Source organism: Bos grunniens, chromosome 6, assembly GCF_055505025.1.
Source record: "Bos grunniens cultivar Pamir isolate PY7600 chromosome 6, Bosgru_T2T1.0, whole genome shotgun sequence".
NCBI classification, from domain to species: Eukaryota; Metazoa; Chordata; class Mammalia; order Artiodactyla; family Bovidae; genus Bos; species Bos grunniens.
Window position 1 is genome coordinate 76450303 of NC_141170.1, and position 19078 is coordinate 76469380.

General features: G+C 39.1%; 1 protein-coding gene across 10 annotated transcripts in view; it reads left to right on the top strand.

Annotated features, from left to right (window-relative positions):
* The window catches only part of ADGRA3 (adhesion G protein-coupled receptor A3), a 135060-nt gene that overhangs the window by 69745 nt on the left and 46237 nt on the right, over positions 1-19078 (top strand). For 9 of the 10 annotated variants that reach the window (XM_086406285.1, XM_086406284.1, XM_086406287.1 and 6 more), the window contains exons 8-11: positions 2234-2398; positions 5389-5590; positions 6820-6975; positions 17663-17824. In XM_086406285.1, coding sequence (XP_086262411.1) covers positions 2234-2398; positions 5389-5590; positions 6820-6975; positions 17663-17824 — 685 coding nt within the window. Of the gene's footprint in view, positions 1-2233; positions 2399-5388; positions 5591-6819; positions 6976-12466; positions 12609-17662; positions 17825-19078 lie in introns of those variants that run through there. The other variant, XM_086406288.1, reaches the window with a different exon arrangement.

Genomic DNA, 19078 nt, shown 5'->3' on the forward strand with positions numbered 1-19078 from the left:
AATATGTGGTTATTGGATTGGGTAGCCTCATAGACCTCTTGATTCTTCATTGGTCTTTGCATGTCATTGAGCCTTCATTAATAAGAACTGGAGTTTGTATTTTTCCTGGACATTGAAATTGAAGCTACCCCTTCTCCTTAAATCTCCTAATGTGTTGTGTTGAGGATTCTTGAAAAATTTATTCTGATAATTGGTTTTAGACATTGAAGGTATTGCTGAAAGTTATCTTTAAAAAATGTTAGGACCATTTTCCCCAGAGCGTGTGCTAACATGCTCTGGGATGCTACAGTGAGTGGACAGAGGTGCTGTGGGGTATTTTGAGTGTTTGAGCATAGTGATACTGGACATTCCTGGACATCTCACAGCTACCAGCTCCGGGCAGTTAGGGTGTTGACATTACATCATGCTGCCTCCCTTTTGTTTGTGTCGCATCTTAGATACTGGTATTTTGACAATTACTATGGTACAAAGCAAGTACTGTATGAAAATCATTGTGGAATAAGAAATAGAGATATCATTGTCTGATCTGTATCTGATTAATTTTGGAGTGCCCAGTAAGCATGCGCAACCCATTAGGAAGCAGTTGTGGTTATGTAAGAATGAAATATTTATTTTAAATTGATTTTTTTTTTTTTCAAATGGCTGTAAGGTATTAGGACATATATACACAGTTTTAGGATTTCGTGTAGTCATTGCAACCACCCTAGGTGTTTCTTTTAGGCTAGGGGCACTGTGAAAGTTATCTAGTCAGTGAAGGTACCATGAACTGAGAAAATATGGGGACTTCTGGATTTGAGAATGCTTTTTATTGCCCAGAATTTTTATATACTTCTTCCTGGTTCAGTAGAGTCATATAAAGTAGAATTCTAGTTGGCAATGTTTTGGTTATTTAAATTTAATGTCAAACTCTTCTGTGTCGTTTTACCTTGAGTATACCTATTTTAATATGTTAATGTATTTAACTTAGTAAAGATGATAAACATTTTCTTTGGTTCAAAATCACAGTCCCTCAAAGTCTTTATTAGAGCATTTATTGTTGTGTAGCCATTAATGATTTAGGAAGCTACAAAAATGTATAGTAACTTCAAGACAGTCTTTAGTGAGTTAATTAAAATGATACATGCTTTATGTCTAATGATTTATCTGTATCTACATAAAAGCAAAGTATGATAGATCATGTGGGGGGAATAAAGGTTAATTGAAGATTCTGCCATTTGCTCTTAATTAATAGGTTTTATATTAGAGAATTATGATGTCATCTTGAAAGTTGAATTTTCTGACAGCTGTTCAGAAATATAGCTGTTATTAGAAGTTGAAGTATACTTTTAAATGAAAAGCTACTTTTTTAAAAGCCTTAATTGGTAATTTATTAAATCTTTTTAGAGACTTAATAGGTTTCTCCCCTTTTCCATAAGATATTTCATTTTAAATATTAATTACACACTTTATATTAGTCTCCTTCATGCTTGAATATTTTCCCTAGAATTCCCAAGATGTAACTTGGTAACTTCCCTGCTAGTTTTTTAATTGTTAGGCTTTTGATTTTTTTTTTTTTCTCTTTTTTCTTATTGCAGTGTAGTTGATTTACAACGTTGTGTTGGTTTCAGGTGTACAAAGTGATTCAGTTAGACCTGTGTGTGTATAGATATATTTTCCAGATTCTTTCCCTTATAGGTTATTACAAAATATTGAGTATAGTTCCTGTGCTATACACTAGGTCCTTGTTGGTTGCCTGTTTCATGTGTAGTAGTATGTATATGTTAATCCCAAACTCAATTTATCCTTCTTCCCTCCTTTCCCTTTGAGAACCATAAGTTAGTTTACTATGTCTGTGGGTCTGTTTCTGTTTTTATCCCTTATATGTGAAATCTAAAGAAACAGATACGAATGAACTTAGATACAAAACGGAAAACATAGCCTCTCCATTAGTTTTGCTGAAGGCAGTGCTGTGATGTTTCTGTTTTGGTGCTTGGTTTCCCTCTGTGGCATGGCCTGCTCTCCCTTTTCCTGGAGTCTCAGTGCCACTGCCCTCCATTCATTCTTATGTTACAGCCAGCTCTTGACTTGCTGCTGAAGTACTTAAACGGAGGGATCGTTTTTTTAATTCATTTTTATCTAGCAAGCGCTTAGCCTCCAGCACACATTCATGTTTGCTAAATGCATGATCGAAGCACATGTTGTCTCCCTTCTTGCCTAACCATATTTTCTCTCTTTAAACTCTTTCTTCATGCAGTGCCCTAACCATTTCTAATATTCAGGCTGGATCGACTGGAAATTGGGGCTGCCACGTCCAGACCAAACGTGGGAACAATACAAGAACCGTGGATATTGTGGTCTTAGAAAGCTCTGCACAGTACTGTCCTCCTGAGAGGGTGGTGAACAATAAAGGAGATTTCAGGTCAGTGACTTGAAGAGTGCTGAAAGGGGCTGATTTGCCCCAATTCTTTTTATTCTCAAAGGCATAAGTAAGTAAGTGAGTAAGTGAAGTAGCTCAGTCGTGTCTGACTCTTTGGGACCCCATGGACTGTAGCCTACCAGGCTCCTCCGTCCATGGGATTTTCCAGGCAGTAGTACTGGAGCGGACTGCCATTTCCTTCTCCAGTGGATCTTCCTGACCCAGGGATTGAACCCAGGTCTCCCACATTATAGACAGACGCTTTACCATCTGAGCCACCACGGAAGTATAGATGTATGCAATTGGTCTCCTGTCTTCAGTAAGAATTTGAGAAATGTATTCACATATATAATAGGATCACTCTAGTGGCTCAGGACGGTAAAGCGTCTGTCTGCAATACAGAAGACCCAGGTTCGATCCCTGGGTTGGGAAGATCCCCTGGAGAAGGAAATGGCAGCCCACTCCAGTATTCTTGCCTGGAAAATCCCATGGATCTCGGAGCCTGGTAGGCTACCGTCCATTGTGTTGCAAAGAGTCGGACACGACTGAGCGACTTCACTTTGACTTTATTCACATATATATCCTTATATATCTAAGGACTGCCCTTTAGAATGGTGATTTCAGAATCATTTATGGAAACTAAAAGTAAAAACAGGTGCCTGAACTTTATCTCAGATCTATTGATTGATGAGTCTCTGAAGGTTGAGCCAGAAGTGTTTATTTTTATTTTGTAGTTTTGTTGTAGTAGTTAAGAACCACTACCTTAAGAAACATTTTGGAAATTCCACTCAAATAATGTGAAATTCAGACAGGTTAACAGCATTTCCTGTTTCTGAGGGGCTTTTTTTGGATGGCCTTTGGAAGGTTTTGTTGTGTTAATTCAGTTTTAACTGCAGACAGTCAGTAGACATTGTACTTAGCAGAAACACACACCCAGTCAAGAAAGCTGTTGGGTGGCCTGAAAGCTGGGGAGCCTCTAGTGTTGGACCCTGTTAGGATAAGCAGATTGACTTAAATGCTGTGGTTTTGTTTTTGCTTTTTAATAGAAAGTTTAGAATTTGTGAGCGGTAACAACTTTTACTTTAGACTCCCCTTTCTTTCAAAGTTGCTTTAAAACATTATCTTTAAACTTATTATTTACCTAAAATGCTTTATGTTCAGGATTTTAATAATCGGTTTATAGTTAATATAAATGAAGGGAAATATGTAGCTCTTTAAAGCAGCATAGAGATTTTTGAATACACGGTTGGTTTACACTGTCTGTGATTGGTATTTTTGCTGCCTTGTGGCTATAAATCTGATTTTTAAGGATAAGAAAAAAACTCTTTGTTGTTATTCTTTCAAGTCCAAGGTGAAGAAGCAATGACAACTTTAGCTCAGCTAGTTCTTCATTGATTTTTTTTTTTTAAATTGCCTTTTGACTTTCCTTTCTCCTCCCCCATTTAAAATTCTTCTGGATAATGTGTGCGTGGAAATCATAATTTATTGTTGCCAACAGATAAGTCTTTTATGTGGATTAACTGTTAACTTGTAATATTTATACAGTATACTTTGAAGTGAAATAGATACCATTTGTTAATTTTGTTACATTCAATGCCTTTATTAAATAATCATAGGATATTTTCTATTTATGGTGTATTATCTGTCTTTACTCATAGTTTTGGAGTGTTTTCATTTTTAAAAATAGAAGAAGAATCTGTTTAACTGATTAATGAATTATTTATCTTTTGACACTCCTTAAGATATAATACAGTTAGAACTTCTACTGCATTAATAAAATTTAGTTTAGCATTGCTTGATCTATTTATACAGTTTTTGATAATGCATTACATTTTGGTGTGGCTGATATTATAATTTAGAAGTTCATATGTTGTAAGTCATCTGTAGCTTTTATTAAATACATTATTTTCATTCCCAGTTTTGGAGAAATAGAGCTCAAATAACAAAGATTTCTCCCAGTCCAGTTAGTGCTGATTTCACGCCAGCAGGTTGGTGTAGTCACTTGCACAGTACCTATGCAATTTATCTGGGTTTCACTCAGATAAATTTGGTTGTATATGTTATTGGATGTTTTCAAGACCACCTCCCAAGTGCAAAAGTTTGTTGAAAGGACTCACAGGACTCAGCATGCAGCTGTGGTCACAGCTCAGATGTAGTGATGTAGTAATATACCTAGCCGGATAATAAGGGGAAAAGACACAGATGGATTCTGGGGCGATCAGTGTGTAAGTTCTTGATTATCTCTGCCTCCCAGGAGGCTCATGCAGAGCCTACCCCTCCTCCAGCCTTGAAAAGGCAGCAGCCTCTGTATAGTTTTTTTGCCCAGGGAAGACGATTGGAGTCTCAGCATCCAAAACTCCTGTTGGGAAATGTTTATAAAGGCAACCTCTGTCTATCTCATTCCAAAACTTTAGACCTTCAGGGTGAAAGCAGGTGCTCAGCACACACCATATGGCTTCCCCAGACTGTCTAAGTAAAGTGAATCACTCTTACCAGTTAACTGTGAACACAAAAAGCCCCAAATTCCTGGGTGCCACTGAAGGGCCAGCATTGCAGGCAGGCCACTTTAAGGATGGCAGTCCTTTCTGCAAGTATACTGTCTTTCTGTGAAAGGCCAAATTCTATTCATACTGGAAAAGATTCTGACCCTATATACCTAATGATTGTATAAGCCAACGATACAGTAACAGTAATTAAAGAAACATAAGACCATTTGGTGCACCATTTTTCTTTTCTGCTTGATAAGGTACAATTTCCGTGGTTGTATTTAGAATATTTTAGGAAAATATTCTGTTATGGCATTAAAATTTTTTCAGCTGATACCTTACAATGGTTTTAGTTCATTTTAGCTTTTTTTGTTTTTGCCTTTATTGTTAAAGGAGTTCTGTTTCTTCTGGATTTTCCTCTGATTCCGTGCGACACGTCCTGATCCTCGATTTTCCCCTGCTGTTACTTGTGTCAGCGTAGGTTCTCTCGTGTCTTCGTCTCTCTAGGTGGCCCAGAACACTGGCGGGCATCACCGCGTATCTGCAGTGTACTCGGAACGCCCACGGCAGTGGGATCTACCCTGGGAACGCACAGGATGAGAGAAAGGCCTGGCGCAGATGTGATCGAGGTGGCTTTTGGGCGGATGATGATTATTCTCGCTGCCAGTATGCGAACGATGTCACTAGAGTTCTTTATATGTTTAATCAGGTAACTGGAAAGTCTTCAGATCTGCTGAGGTTGCTAATAAGACGTGGTGCTCACACCAAATACATAAGTTTTTTTTACTATTAGTAAAGCGTAAGGATTTGGTGTCTATACTTTCGTGGACTGTGTCTTTGGGATCAGACCTGTTCTTCTCAACCAGTATTCACAGCCCTCTCTGGCATTACTCTTCCTTTCCAGGTATGGCCTGGCTTTATGCCTTTGCTTGAATAACTTAGCATCTGTATCCCCAAACAGAATCCCAACCATTCTTCAAGAGCACCTGGGAGGCCCCCTCTTCAGTTCCTTTTATAATCCCTTTGTCACAAGCGATCCCTTGTCGTGCTTGTCTTTTTAGTGTGCCTTTTCTCATCTCTGCTTCTATGTCTTTTTAAAAACCATAGCCGATTATAAGCAGCTGGCAGGTGGTTTCTTTTACACATTTTCTTACGCTTCTTTGCACCTGGTATACACTTTTTGTAATGGTTGGTGCTGAGTTGTGTTTAAGTCAATAATAAACAAATGAAAAACATTACAGGCCGTGCATGGCAGTATAGATAAGTGCTAAATAAGTGGTTCATACTCCCAGGTGGCAGGAGTTCCAGGGGAGATGTTGATCCCTCCTGGCTGGAATACTTGGGAAAGGTGTTACTAGGCAATTGGAATTGAGTATATATAGGATTTGGATAGATACAGATCAAGAGATGGTGCAGGCCGCTTCCCTGATTTTTCTTTTTCTTTTTAAACTTTTAACTTTGTTATTTTTATCTTTTGGCTGTGCTGTAGCATGTGGGATCTTAGTTCCCTGACCAGGGATCAAACCCACATCCCCTGCATTAGAACCACTGGACCACCAGGGAAGTCCCTCCCTGATGTGTTTTTATGTGCTGTTTTATTTCATTCTAAGTTAAAAAAAGAAAATTCCTTCAGTTAGTTTCCAATAAAATTTGTCTTAGTTTTGGAAAAAGCATTTTGCGAAGGTCGTAGTGAATCGGTGATAAAGAGTTTTGAAATTGCCATGTTTTGAAATGCAAAGATAAGGTGCAATGTGGGAGACCTGGGTTCGATCCCTGGGTTGGGAAGATCCCTTGGAGAAGGGAAAGGCTACCTACTCCAGTATTCTGGCCTGGAGAATTCCATGGACTATACAGTCCATGGTGTCACAAAGAGTCGGACACGACTGAGCGACTTTCACTTCACTTGCTAAGTGCTTCTTTTTTGCCTTTTTAATACAGATGCCCCTCAATCTTACCAACGCTGTGGCTACAGCCCGACAGTTATTAGCTTACACTGTGGAAGCAGCCAACTTTTCGGACAAGATGGATGTTATATTTGTGGCTGAAATGATAGAGAAATTTGGAAGATTTACCAAAGAGGAAAAATCAAAAGAGGTATTTTCTGGTTCAGATTTGTAGCATATAGTATGTCAGCAAATGGTCATGTGATAGAGCTGACTCTCTATTTTTAAAGCCTACTTATGTTTGCTGTATTTGAACTAAATATACCTTTTAATTTCCAGAATTGTCATTGAGAAACCTATGCTCCATCTGTCATGGGAACTTGTTGGGAGGAGTAGAGGTGGATTGTTAGTTCTTGGCAATAAGGTACCAGGGTAGGGCAGAACCAGCCTGTGAGAAAGCAGCTTTTTCTGCATCCATGGTGTATGTGAGTCGGGCTGCATCTCTCAGGCTGACTGGGATTTCCCTTCTCCCCACTGGTGTGTTTTCATCTTTCTTCTTTGTTTTTTTTAAAAATCACCACTTAAATTTATTGATTGAAGATGTCTTTGTATGCTTAACAATTTACAATGTTCAGAAAGTAGAATCTTTTTTGTTCTTCTATTTATTTTTTTAAATTTAATTTTAAATTAGAGGATAATTACAATATTGGGATGGTTTCTGCCATATATCAACATGAATCAGCCATATGTGTAGATGTGTCCCTTCCCACCCCCTCTCCACCCCAGCCTTCCCGGTTGTCACAGAGCACTGGCTTTGGGTTCCCTGTGTCATACAGCACGCTCCCCCTTGTTCATCCTTCTTCATGAGAGTTTTAGTTCCCCAGATCTTGTGTTAAATTGCTTTGGGAATGTCCTAGAGAAAATGTAAGACTATTTTAGCACTTTTAAAACAAAATTCCAAATGATTAAGATACACGAGGCATGAAAATTTAGTGACTTTGAAAAGAGGCCATGTTCAAACTATGATATTCCTGTCCACATGATACCCTTTAGGGGAAGACATTGACAACTACTGTTTTCAGAATCAGTGAGCAGCAAATAATGATTTGAATAAGTTTTTAGCTGCAGATTAACATGTTCTTAAACTTTATTTCCAGCCAGGTGAGAGCTTTTATATAAACTGTTTCTCTTGTGATGGAATCATATAAGAATGAATTTTTGAGCTAGAATAAACCTAGATTAGGTCATACACTGAAGCCTAAAGAAAATTAAACAATTTCTCTAAGGTTTTAGAGCTAAACTATGCAGGGCTGAAAACAACTCGAGAACTTTGGCTGTCTAATCCAGCAGTTTTCTGCTGTATCATATTTACTTTCTAGAAGAGCTTTGCTCTGTCATAGTATTCCAAAAGTACTGTGGGGAAGACACTGAACTAAACAAAGTCTTAATATATTTCTTTATGTGGGGCATCTCAGATTCGTTAATGTGCTAAAAGGTGGTATTGGTTTGGCTAAAAAGTTCATTCAACTTTTTACGCACAGTGGTATGGATAAACCCAAATGAACCTTTTGGCCAACCCAATTAATATCCCTTGTTTCTCTACATAATTTAACCAAGGGAGTTTTTTGCATGTGGTACCTATTAATATCTGGCATTTTGGTGATAAATTTTGAAATTGCAGCTCTGTACATTAGGTACTTTACTTGCTGTAGTGTAGCTGATAAAGGAAAGAAAGTAGTGACATGCTTATAAATGGGATTCAGAACACCAGACCACCTAATGATGACATGGCATTTCACTGTTGCTATCTAATCTTCAGGCCTTAGTTTCCTAATGAATTGTTCCTTTGCTTGATTCTGTCCTTGGGCCATAGCCCGCTTCCCATGATGAATTTTTCTGGTGCCGGGAGGAGCCGTGTGAATCCTGGCTCTGTGGTAATCCTGCTCTCCCTTGTTGATTATAATCATAGGTTAGCTGCCCACATGATTAGAAGTCATTCATGGAGGCTGGATGTTTCAGGGCACTAGAGTAATTGGAATGGCATTTGGAATCTGGACATAGGGAAAGGTCCTGCCATCGTGTGATAGACCAAAGTTTACCCCCTTGCTGCCCTGTTCTGGTGTGAGGGACTTCTGTACACTTCCCAGGTCGGGAGCAGCAGTGTGGTGCCCTGAGGTGTACGTTTCATTGTGTTGCTGCTGTGTGGGAAGAATGGTCTGAATCTTTGTTGCTTTGTCATGTTCTTAGGGGGAAGCATCTTGTTGAAGACTGGAAGTGGACCTGGTTTGTGAGTTATTAACCATGGACCCTTTGTTTTTAAAATGAGACATGATGCTTGCCCTGTTTAACTTGCAGTTAAACTCACTGTTTACGCAAGAGAGAATATAGGTGAAACTATTTTTATCATTGCAAAGCTAGGACATACTTTTTATAGGGTTAAGAAATTAGCATTTTTTTTGTACGTGTGAGGAATTTTCATCTATCTATCTATTTTACTTGAAGTTGAGTTGATGTGCAATACTTTCTGTTATAGATGCACAACATGCAGTTGCAGTTCAGTCGCTCAGTCGTGTCCTATTCTTTGCAACCCCGCGGACTGCACCATGCCAGGCTTCCCTGTCTATCACCAGCTCCTGGACCTTGCTCAGACTTATGTCCATCAAGTCAGTTATGCCATCCACACATCTCATCCTCTGTCGTCCCCTTCTTCTCTTGCCTTCAATCTTTCCCAGCATCAGAGTCTTTTCCAGTGAGTCAGTTCTTTGCATCAGGTGGCCAGGTGGCCAAAATATTGGAGCTTCAATTCAACATTAATCCTTCCAATGAATATTCAGGAACAATTTCCTATATGAGACTGGTTTGATCTTCTTGCAGTTCAAGGGACTCAAAAGAGTCCTCTCCAACACCACAGTTTAAAAGCATCAATTCTTTGGGACTCAGTTTTCTTTATGTCCAACTCTCACATCCATACATGACTACTGGAAAAATCATAGCTTTGACTATACGGACCTTTGTTGTATATATATAACATAGCCGTTCACAATTTCTTTTTTTTAATTTATTTATTTTAATTGGAGGATAATTACTTTACAATATTGTGATGATTTTTGCCATATATCAACATAAATCAGCCATAGGCATACACGTGTCTGCTCTGAAAAGTAACATTCTTATGATCTCAGAAGCTAAGAGAGAAGTCCTTTAAAAAAATACCACCAGACTGCTTTAGTTACTTATCTAAAAACTTACTTTGAAGGAGATTGTTGTCACTTTCACTGGCTGACATAGAAGGTGAAATTTTAACTATCTTTGGAAACAAATGATGGCAACCTATTAAGTATAAATAGAAAAAACAGGAAATTATTCAGGATTGAACAATTGAGATATAAATGTAAGATTACCTTTGATGCAGTGACAGACATTTGATTCTTTGGAAGCTTAAAATTGCAGGCCAGAGCTTTCCCGGTTTATTGCTATGTTAAGAAGAAATCATAAGGCTTAAGGGCTCCATTTTAAGTTAATTAACACTGCATAAAATTATGCTAAGGTATCTTAAAATGCATATAGCATAATTGGGCAATTAAATTGATTTTTGTATTATATCCAGAAAGTTGTTGTGCTGTGGATTTTTTCATAAACAACCTGGGATTGAGTCTAGCCAACACAAGCTGGTACTCTTGTTGTCTTAGGGTGGGTGCTGAAAACTATCAAACCGCCAGATCTAAATGAGGTATTTACTGGGGTCTTTTAAAAAGAGCCGAAGGTTCTCTGTCAGATAGTGCGTGTTCCATATTTACTGTAGTGATTTCTCTTATGGAAACAAGCATATATCCATTTTAAAAGATGAGAACATCTATGAAGATTAGAGTTAGTTATGTGTTATAATTTTCTTACTGTGCTCTAGTCTTAAATATGTAAGGCATGCACCTCACATTTTTATGTATAGAATTTTTAAAATTCTTTCATTTATTTACTTTAAGGTATAATCACATCTGTACTGGTGAGTTTCTTTTTTATTTTCAATATTTTTAATGGTTTTTTCCTTGATCTTACTTGTCAGACTTCCTGATACTGTTTATATTTTCAAAGACCCAGCCTCTGGCTTTTTGATCCTTCTGAGAACATGGTTTCTCAAACTTGCATGGGGCCCACGATTGGTACCAGGTTCCGGGTGCGGGAAGCCTGAGGATTCGTATTTCCTCTAAATTCCAGGTGATACTGGGCAATGTCTTTGGCACAGGCTTTGAGCACCTCTGTGAAGTGAAGTGAAGTGAAAGTCCCTCAGTCGTGTCTGACTCTTTGCAACCCCATGGACTGTAGTCCATGGAATTCTCCAGGCCAGAATACTGGAGTGGGTAGCCTTTCTGTTCTCCAGGGGATCTTCCCAACCCAGGGATCGAACCCAGGTCTCCCACATTGAGGACCACTGTAGTATATTTCTTTTCTATTCTTAACCTCCTTTTAAAAAAATGTTCTCTTTGGGTTTAACTTTTTAAAAACTTTTCAGACACTTGTTTTTTTATTAGAAAATTCCTAAAATGTAGGAGAAGGAATATTACTGTTAACACTCTTGTTTTACCTTTCACTGAATTTCGACAGTTTTCGGCACTTATCAGTCTTGCTTCATCTCTCCTGTCCACGCTTTTTATGTTTTCTGCCCCTCCTTCCTTCTCTCTTCCCCTCTCCCTGTGTCTCTGTGTGTCTCTGTCTTACTCTGTGTCTTTCTGTCTTTCAATGCCGGAACATTTAAGAGCACATTTTAGGTGTCATATTTCATCCATAATTTTTTTTTTTAAATTGTAAGGAACTTTAAAATAGAACCATGATATGGTTATTATATCACCCAAATGAACTCAAGTCCTTAATATTATAAAATATCTAATCCGTGCTGTTTTCCTTGATTATGATTTTTCTTTAAATGTGGACCTTGTGTCTGGTTTCCTTATGAAATTCATTCATATAATTTTCTAGTTGGTTTTGTGGGATTTTCTAGACAGACGGTTTTGTCCATAGACAGTAGATAACAGTTGGTTTGTCTGTTTCCGTATGAAACACATCCTGTTTTTCTGGTTATACGTCGGTGAGGACCTCCAGAACTGTGCTGATGCGTGTTGGTGACAAGTGGTCTTCATGAGAGTGGTATGATGTGTCATTATTATGACATGATATATGGTATGATGTGATACTTATGTGCTTCTGCTAGGTGCTGGGGGGCTATATCAGTGTTAGGGGGTCACATTGGAAGTAGTTCTCAGCTTGAGGTTTCTCAGACCACAGAAAAAATGAGAACTCTGTTCTCAGTCCTGTGTGAAGGTCGACTTGTGTTGACAGATGGACAGGGAAGAGATTTTTTTACCTCTTTCCTACCTTGTGCCAAAGTCAAGATGGGCAAGTTTCAAGTTTCCTTGCGATTCCCTTCCTTCCAGGAGGCTGGTTTAATGCTGGTTGGCCCTGACCCTGCTGGTGTCCCCTTTGGCTTATCAGCTTTATGCTGTGGTTTTCTCCTGTTAGCCTGTGTTGGCAGGGCCTGGGTCTTACATGGAAGTCAGAGCATAGTCTGTGGTCAGCTGAGCTCAGCCGCAGAGCTCTTCGGATTCCTGTTGTTTTGCTGTTGGCCTCTCGTGGAGCCTTTGTTTTCTGAATGGTCAGTGGTGCATTTAAAAGGTAACTTTTTTTCCTTTACCATTTTTCACTTTTATCAGGAGAATTGTCCATAGTACTTAGTCCTCCATGCTTCCAGAAAGGGAGATGCATGTACAGTTTTGTCATCGGAAAAACAAGATCTGCTTCCAGTGGGAGAGTTGGAGGGATCGTACAAGTTAAGCCTTGCCATTTGTTGTGAAGGTATGGCTGAGGATGTTGAGCATTTCACTTGGTATCTCTTTAATAGTGTTCTTCACGTGTTCTAAGAATTTTCTTTATGAAAGTGACTGTCTACTTGGAGGAAATATTCTCCTTTTCATTAATAATTGAACAGTTATCTTCACTGCCTTGACTAGAAACACGTCAAGAATCAGTTTTTCCCCAGTCCCATTAACTCTGCCATTGATGTGTATTTTAACTTGAGTCTTTTTTTAAGCCTGTGTTTCCCACCAGGACTTCCCTGGTGGCTCAGACAGTCAAGAATCTGCCTACAATGCAGGAGACCGTGGGTGTATCCCTGGGTTGTGAAGATTCCCTAAAGGAAGGAAATGGCAACCCACTCCAGTATTCTTGCCTAGAGAATTCTGTGGACAGAGGAGCCTGGCAGGCTACAGTTTGTGGGGTTGCAAAGAGTTGGACATGACCGAGTGACTTAACACACTTTCTCACTCTCTATGTATGTTTTAATTTAAAAAGAATTATCTTTTAAACATTGTTAGGCTATTTCAGATACTTTCTATAAGGCAATAGAGAATAAATGCAACTTTTATTCCCTGTGACATTGTTTTCAGTCTTTTCCCCTCCCCACTTGTTTTCCCATCGCCATGCTCTTTATTTTTGTACCAGAGTGACACCCGAGCTTTCATCTGATGACCATCACATTTGGACCTTTTGAACACTGACTACTTACCAAGCTGAGCAGCGTTCAGTTGGGGTCCCCAGGCCCTCAGGATGCTGAAGCTGGTTAATAATGCCATAAACACATTCTTAAAAATTTACTTTCATAACAGAGCAATTCCTTCATTAAAGTAATCAGGGCATATAGCATACTTTGAGATGGGAATGATATCAATACAGCTATTTATAATTAGGAAAAACCATGAAGTTTACTTGAACTAAAATAATGACATCAACTGAGTTATTATTTAGTCGAGTTTGAACTGTGTGTCAGTTCTGGACTTTTCATCTCCATCTCAGCTGTCCCCAGACAACTTCTCAGCATACTGCCCTGTGGTATATGTGTCTCTAATTTTTGCTTCTCTGGTTATTAGAATTGCTGAGGTACCCCCTGCTGACTTTGTGCTTGAAACAAGAATGTGGGAAGGGGCCTAGATTTCTTGGCTTTTCTCAAAAACTATATGAATTGCTTAATGAAGATATTTGCCTTCTGTTCTCTCTCTCTCTGTCTTTCTTAAAGACAGTTTTCATAGGGTTCTTGGTCTCATTTTGCAAATGGGCAAACAGAGACTTGGAGAGGATAAATAATTTGCTATGGACATTTAACTTGTAAGGGATGGTTGAACTCTTAACCCAGGAGAACTTAAGTCCAAGGCACATAAGCATACTCGCTGCAGTGTTATTTTATTCTCCTGTTACATTAAAATCAAATACATCAAGTTGAGTTTATGTGTTGTGTGTTATGTGAACCAACATCAGAAATTCATGAAATTTACAGGTGATTTTAATCTAGTTTTGCCCGGGATTGCAAACATAAATATTGAAAAGAGCATGAAATATTCTGCCTCTTACCACAGATGACATTTAATGGTTTCATTGTTGTTAATGTGGCATTTTCATTTCTCTCCCCTTTTATCTTGGATGAAGTGCGTTCACAGTGTTTTCGTTTGATCCTCACCCTGTGGTATGACAGATGGCAGAGCAGGTGCATGACTCCTCCGACCCTTCCGTGGCTGGCGTGGCCTTCAGGGAATGCGGTCGAAGAGAAATACGGTGCTTCCCCGCACATTGGTCACGGTTATTAAACTGTACCTGTGTGTCACATTTCAGGGATGCTTTTTTAATCCAGTGTAATTTTTCATGTACTGTTATTCTTTTTGTGTCCTTTTTTGCCACCATGAAGGATTCAGAACTACTTCCATAACCAAGCTCCAGAAGCATGTAGTGTTTCATGATTGCTTGCTATAGGGGATATTTTGGCTACAAAACTGTTTCTTTAATTCATAGCCTTTTATAATGAAATAATGGGAAAAAAAAAGCTTATCCTCAGCTAAGGCAACCACTTTTATTAGCTCTATACTTTCTTACAGATACTACTACTACTTATTTTTTTTTTTTGTTTTACAGTTATTGACACATGTCAAATTCCTTGGCTGGCATTATCTAGTGACCCATGGCTGTAGTTCCTTGATTAAAAAATAAACAGCTTTTCAAAAGAGATGATGTATCAGTTAGGTCTCATGTTAGAGTTTCATAAAGCCCATACATGTAGAACTTGTAAAGAAATTTCCAAGCTAGTTGTAAAATTGCTGATTTTTTTGAATACTTCATAAATATTTGAGGAGGGCCTTGGAGGAGAATTGGTATTTTCTTGTATTTGATCTTTTAAATTTTTACAGGCAATGGCCATTTCTTTTCTGATAGCTATAGAACATATCATACAGTGTCATCTCTTATTTATTTTTGTATACAGTTTTGAAAATACAAATTTGAAAGGTAAGAATAAGAGGTAAAAATGTAACCAAATTCTCTAGCTTCTCTGAATTGCCATTAAGAGGTGGTAGTTATTATTCCAGTTGCTGTATAAGTGGCTGATATACAAATGCAGGCGTCACCACCCATCTTCATAACTCCAGAAATAAGCACTTCTGTTAAAGTGAAATTTACCCCCATACCTATTGTTTTTAGGAATATATTCTGAGGTGCTGGTGTTTTCATGAAAGTGAAAAGAAAGTGAAGTCGCCCAGTTGTGTCTGACTCTTTGTGACCCCGTGGACTGTAGCCTACCAGGTTTTTCCGTCCATGGGATTTTCCAGGCAAGAATACTCAAGTGGTTTGCCATTTCCTTCTCCAGGAGATCTTCCTGAACCAAGGATTGAACCCGGTCTCCTACATTGTAGGAAGACGCTTTACCATCTGAGCCACAGGGAAGTCTGGTGTTTTCATAAATTGTATCAAATGAACAGACTCAGGATTCTACATAGTTTGATTATAGGTTCTTCTTCATTCTTTGTCAGTTGATCTTGTTCATGTCTTGGGTTTGAATGAGTTGCCTCTTGAGAGAATATGTGAGTCCATTAAAATTGGGTTTTGCGGTTAAATTCCATTACTATCTGTCATTTATTACTCTGTTTATTTCATCTCTTGCAGGTATCACAACCTAGTCACTTAAAAAAAATGTATTTAGTTGCTTGTTATATATTTTCTTGATAGATACAAACTCCAAAATATATCTTCTATGTTTCTCTCACTGCTGTATCTCCATTGCTTGGGGATAGTGTCTGGCTCACCTTGGTCCTCAATAAATATTTAGTCAGGGAGTGAATGGGTATTATATAGCTGTTGGCTTTTATACGAGGAGTTACTCTAATGAATGAGTATGAATATAAGTAGGACATTGGGGGCTGTCCCTGCCCCCAAGATGTTTATACTGGAATTAAAATAAGGACAGAATTGTGACACATGATGGTAACGGCAGTATGAAGTCAATTAACTGTATTTGAGTTGGGTAAGATGATGGGGCTTTACGGAGGAGATAGAGGCAGTTTTGCTGGGTACATTGTTCCTCTTTATATATGAACATGTAGACTTTAAAAATGTACCCCTCTTAACACTTCTAGAGCCTGTCATTCTCAGAAAGACTTATTTTGGGATGGAAATGGAAAAAAAAAGGAGCAGTAAAATTAGAGCTGTGTTTTGAATGCCTGCCATGTGCAAGGCATAGTTTGAGGAGCCTTATAGTTATTAGTGGAGCTTAATCTTCACAACATTCAGAAAAGACAGGATGGTTATTATCCTTGTTTCACAAATAAAGGAAGGTACGGGAGGTGCCAGCCCTGCTCCGTGGCTCGGGGGTGGAATCCGGTAGATTTCCGCAGGCTTGTCTTCTTCCTGAAAAGAAGCATGGGTGGAAAGGACTGATCTTTTTCCAGACCCACCTCAGCCCTCATAATTACACACCCTGGGAAGAGTATTGGAGACAACAGGGTTGAAAAGCTCAGCTGGACTCTTCTGGGGTGATGAAAAGACATCTGCTGAAATGGCCTTGGCAGTCTGGCTTGGCTTTGGGGCGTTTGAGGCTTTTTTCTTGGTTAGAGGACCTGCCAGCTTGTCAGCCCTCCAGTGCTACCTCCAGAATGCTTGTGTGCTCTAGCTCTTGTGAATGGTTTGCTCAATAGTAGACCCTCCTGGCAACAGGCTTTCTCCTTATCCTGGACTGTTCAGTGCACTTTTCTGAAATGAGACATACAAGTCACCAGCAACGACAGCCCATTGATATTTCACTGGTGTTGCCTGACAGATGTTTACATCTGTAAGTTACGGACTGACCTAATGAAAATAATTCAGGAAATGAAACAAACAAGCAGTGGAAAAGTGGACACTTATTGGGATTCATTTGTTTTTGTGACCATGTAAATCTAAAAGCATCCCTTGAGTTGGGAGACAGGGAAGAATCAGCTCATTCAAGATAAAGATAAAGGGAACCATGTGTGCACAGACTCACGTGACGGCCCAGCGCATACAGAGAACTCACAGTAGTTGGACATACCTAGGGTTTTAAACATGACAGGATGCTAAAGAGGTCACCAGTATATTCTTTAATTTTTAATTAAATTTAACTGAAGTATAGTTGATTTAATGTTGTGCCAGATACTTCTTGATCGTATTAAGTAATACTTACGCAAAAAGAAGATAAGTGTTTTTCCAGAGTGGAGATCTGTTTATTCTGAGAATCATGTGATTTTCTTCCCCTTGATTAATATAAATGCCTTTCTCCCCCGACTCCCTGACTGCACCCCCCAACCTATCAGTTTAAGTACTACATGTCACTCTTTTCCCTGATGATTTGGTGGTTACGTGAATACACTGTTTTGAGCTAAATATTACCAAATGGTTATAATGACTGTGCTCTTCCTATCTGAAGATGCCTTAATGAGAAATGAGTCAAGTGCCTGTTGGGTTTTCCTGTGGAAATTTAGACTGAATGCCCAGCTTAGTGTCTCATTAGGATTTTGATGATGTAAAGCCTCCTGTGTGGGCTTTAAAGATCTTCCTTTTCTCTCCTGCATGCCTGCTAGCTTGGCGATGTGATGGTTGACATTGCAAGTAACATCATGTTGGCTGATGAACGCGTCCTGGGGCTGGCGCAGAGGGAGGCCAAAGCCTGCAGTAGAATCGTTCAGTGTCTGCAGCGCATCGCCACATACCGACTGGCAAACGGAGCTCATGTTTATTCAACAGTAAGTGTCACGTTATCCTAGATTTCTAAGGAAAAGGTTCATTGAAAGCAGCTCTAACCTCAAAATAGATAGGTCTCATCGCCATTATGGGGTGAGTATTTTGTCACTGCTGATTATTACAGAATTTACTGTTCTCAGACATTTAAAAAGACAGTTTTGCTTCTGAATAGTCTGTTTTCTTGGTAACTGGGCTTAATTTGTAATTTGAACAGTTACCACCATCTCATCCTCTGAAACTTTCCACAACACAAATAAGAACACCATAGCCTTGCCCTCCTGCCACATGTCCGTCGTGCATCCTAGCTGATATTGTCTTCTGGGCCCTGAAGGATGTTTTGAGACAGTGCTTGATTGCTTGCCCAGGTTTCAATTTCAAAAGGGAGCTAGGATTCCCCCAACTCTTGTGAACCTATTGACATTTTTCAGTCAGTTCCACTTTGGGGGAAGTGAGTGATTTATATGTAATAACCACTCTTGGGCTTCCCTGGTGGCTCAGTGGTAAATCCGTCTGCCAGTGCAGGAGATGCGGGTTCAATCCCTGGGTTGGGAAGATCCCCTGGAGAAGGAAGTGGCAATCCACTCTAGTATTTTAGCCTGGGAAATCCCGTGGACAGAGCAGCCTGGCGGACTACAGTCCAGAGGGTTATAAAAGACTTGGACACAATTTAGTGGCTAACCAACAGCAATGATCACTGTGTTAAATAATCTTAAGTTTTGTTTGGGTAGAGTTTCTTGGTGTACTGCTTACTTTTTTTGTTCTAAAATGTAGATATGATAAATGTGGGAACTATGATAAATAATGCTTTATTTTATTCTTTTAGCAGTCATATTCTGCTCTGGCCCATGATTTTCATTTTCTAACTATTTTTAGTGGGTTCGTTGAATGTTTTCTACTTCCTCCTGTGATTTTATACAATTCAAAATTACTGTCTTTAACTGATGGAACCTTTTTGGTGAGACCATGTTTTATTGATCCTTTTGTTCAGTTAAGTTTAGTATTACTTTCTTGAATAATAAACAGAATGGAGGCCTAGACTGGCTCCTGTCAGGACAACATAGTTTAGGGTAGGTGCTCTCTCTGACCTTACTTGAAATGAGCTTGCCAGTTTGGGGGCCACACTTGGTCCTCCCAGATCATTTAAACCCATTTCCATCCTGTGCTTCAGCCTTGCTTATTACTCAGCACAAAGAGCTTCCTTCATTCTCCTGAGAACCCACAGGTATAATAGAGGGTGTAGTGGGTATTTGTACACC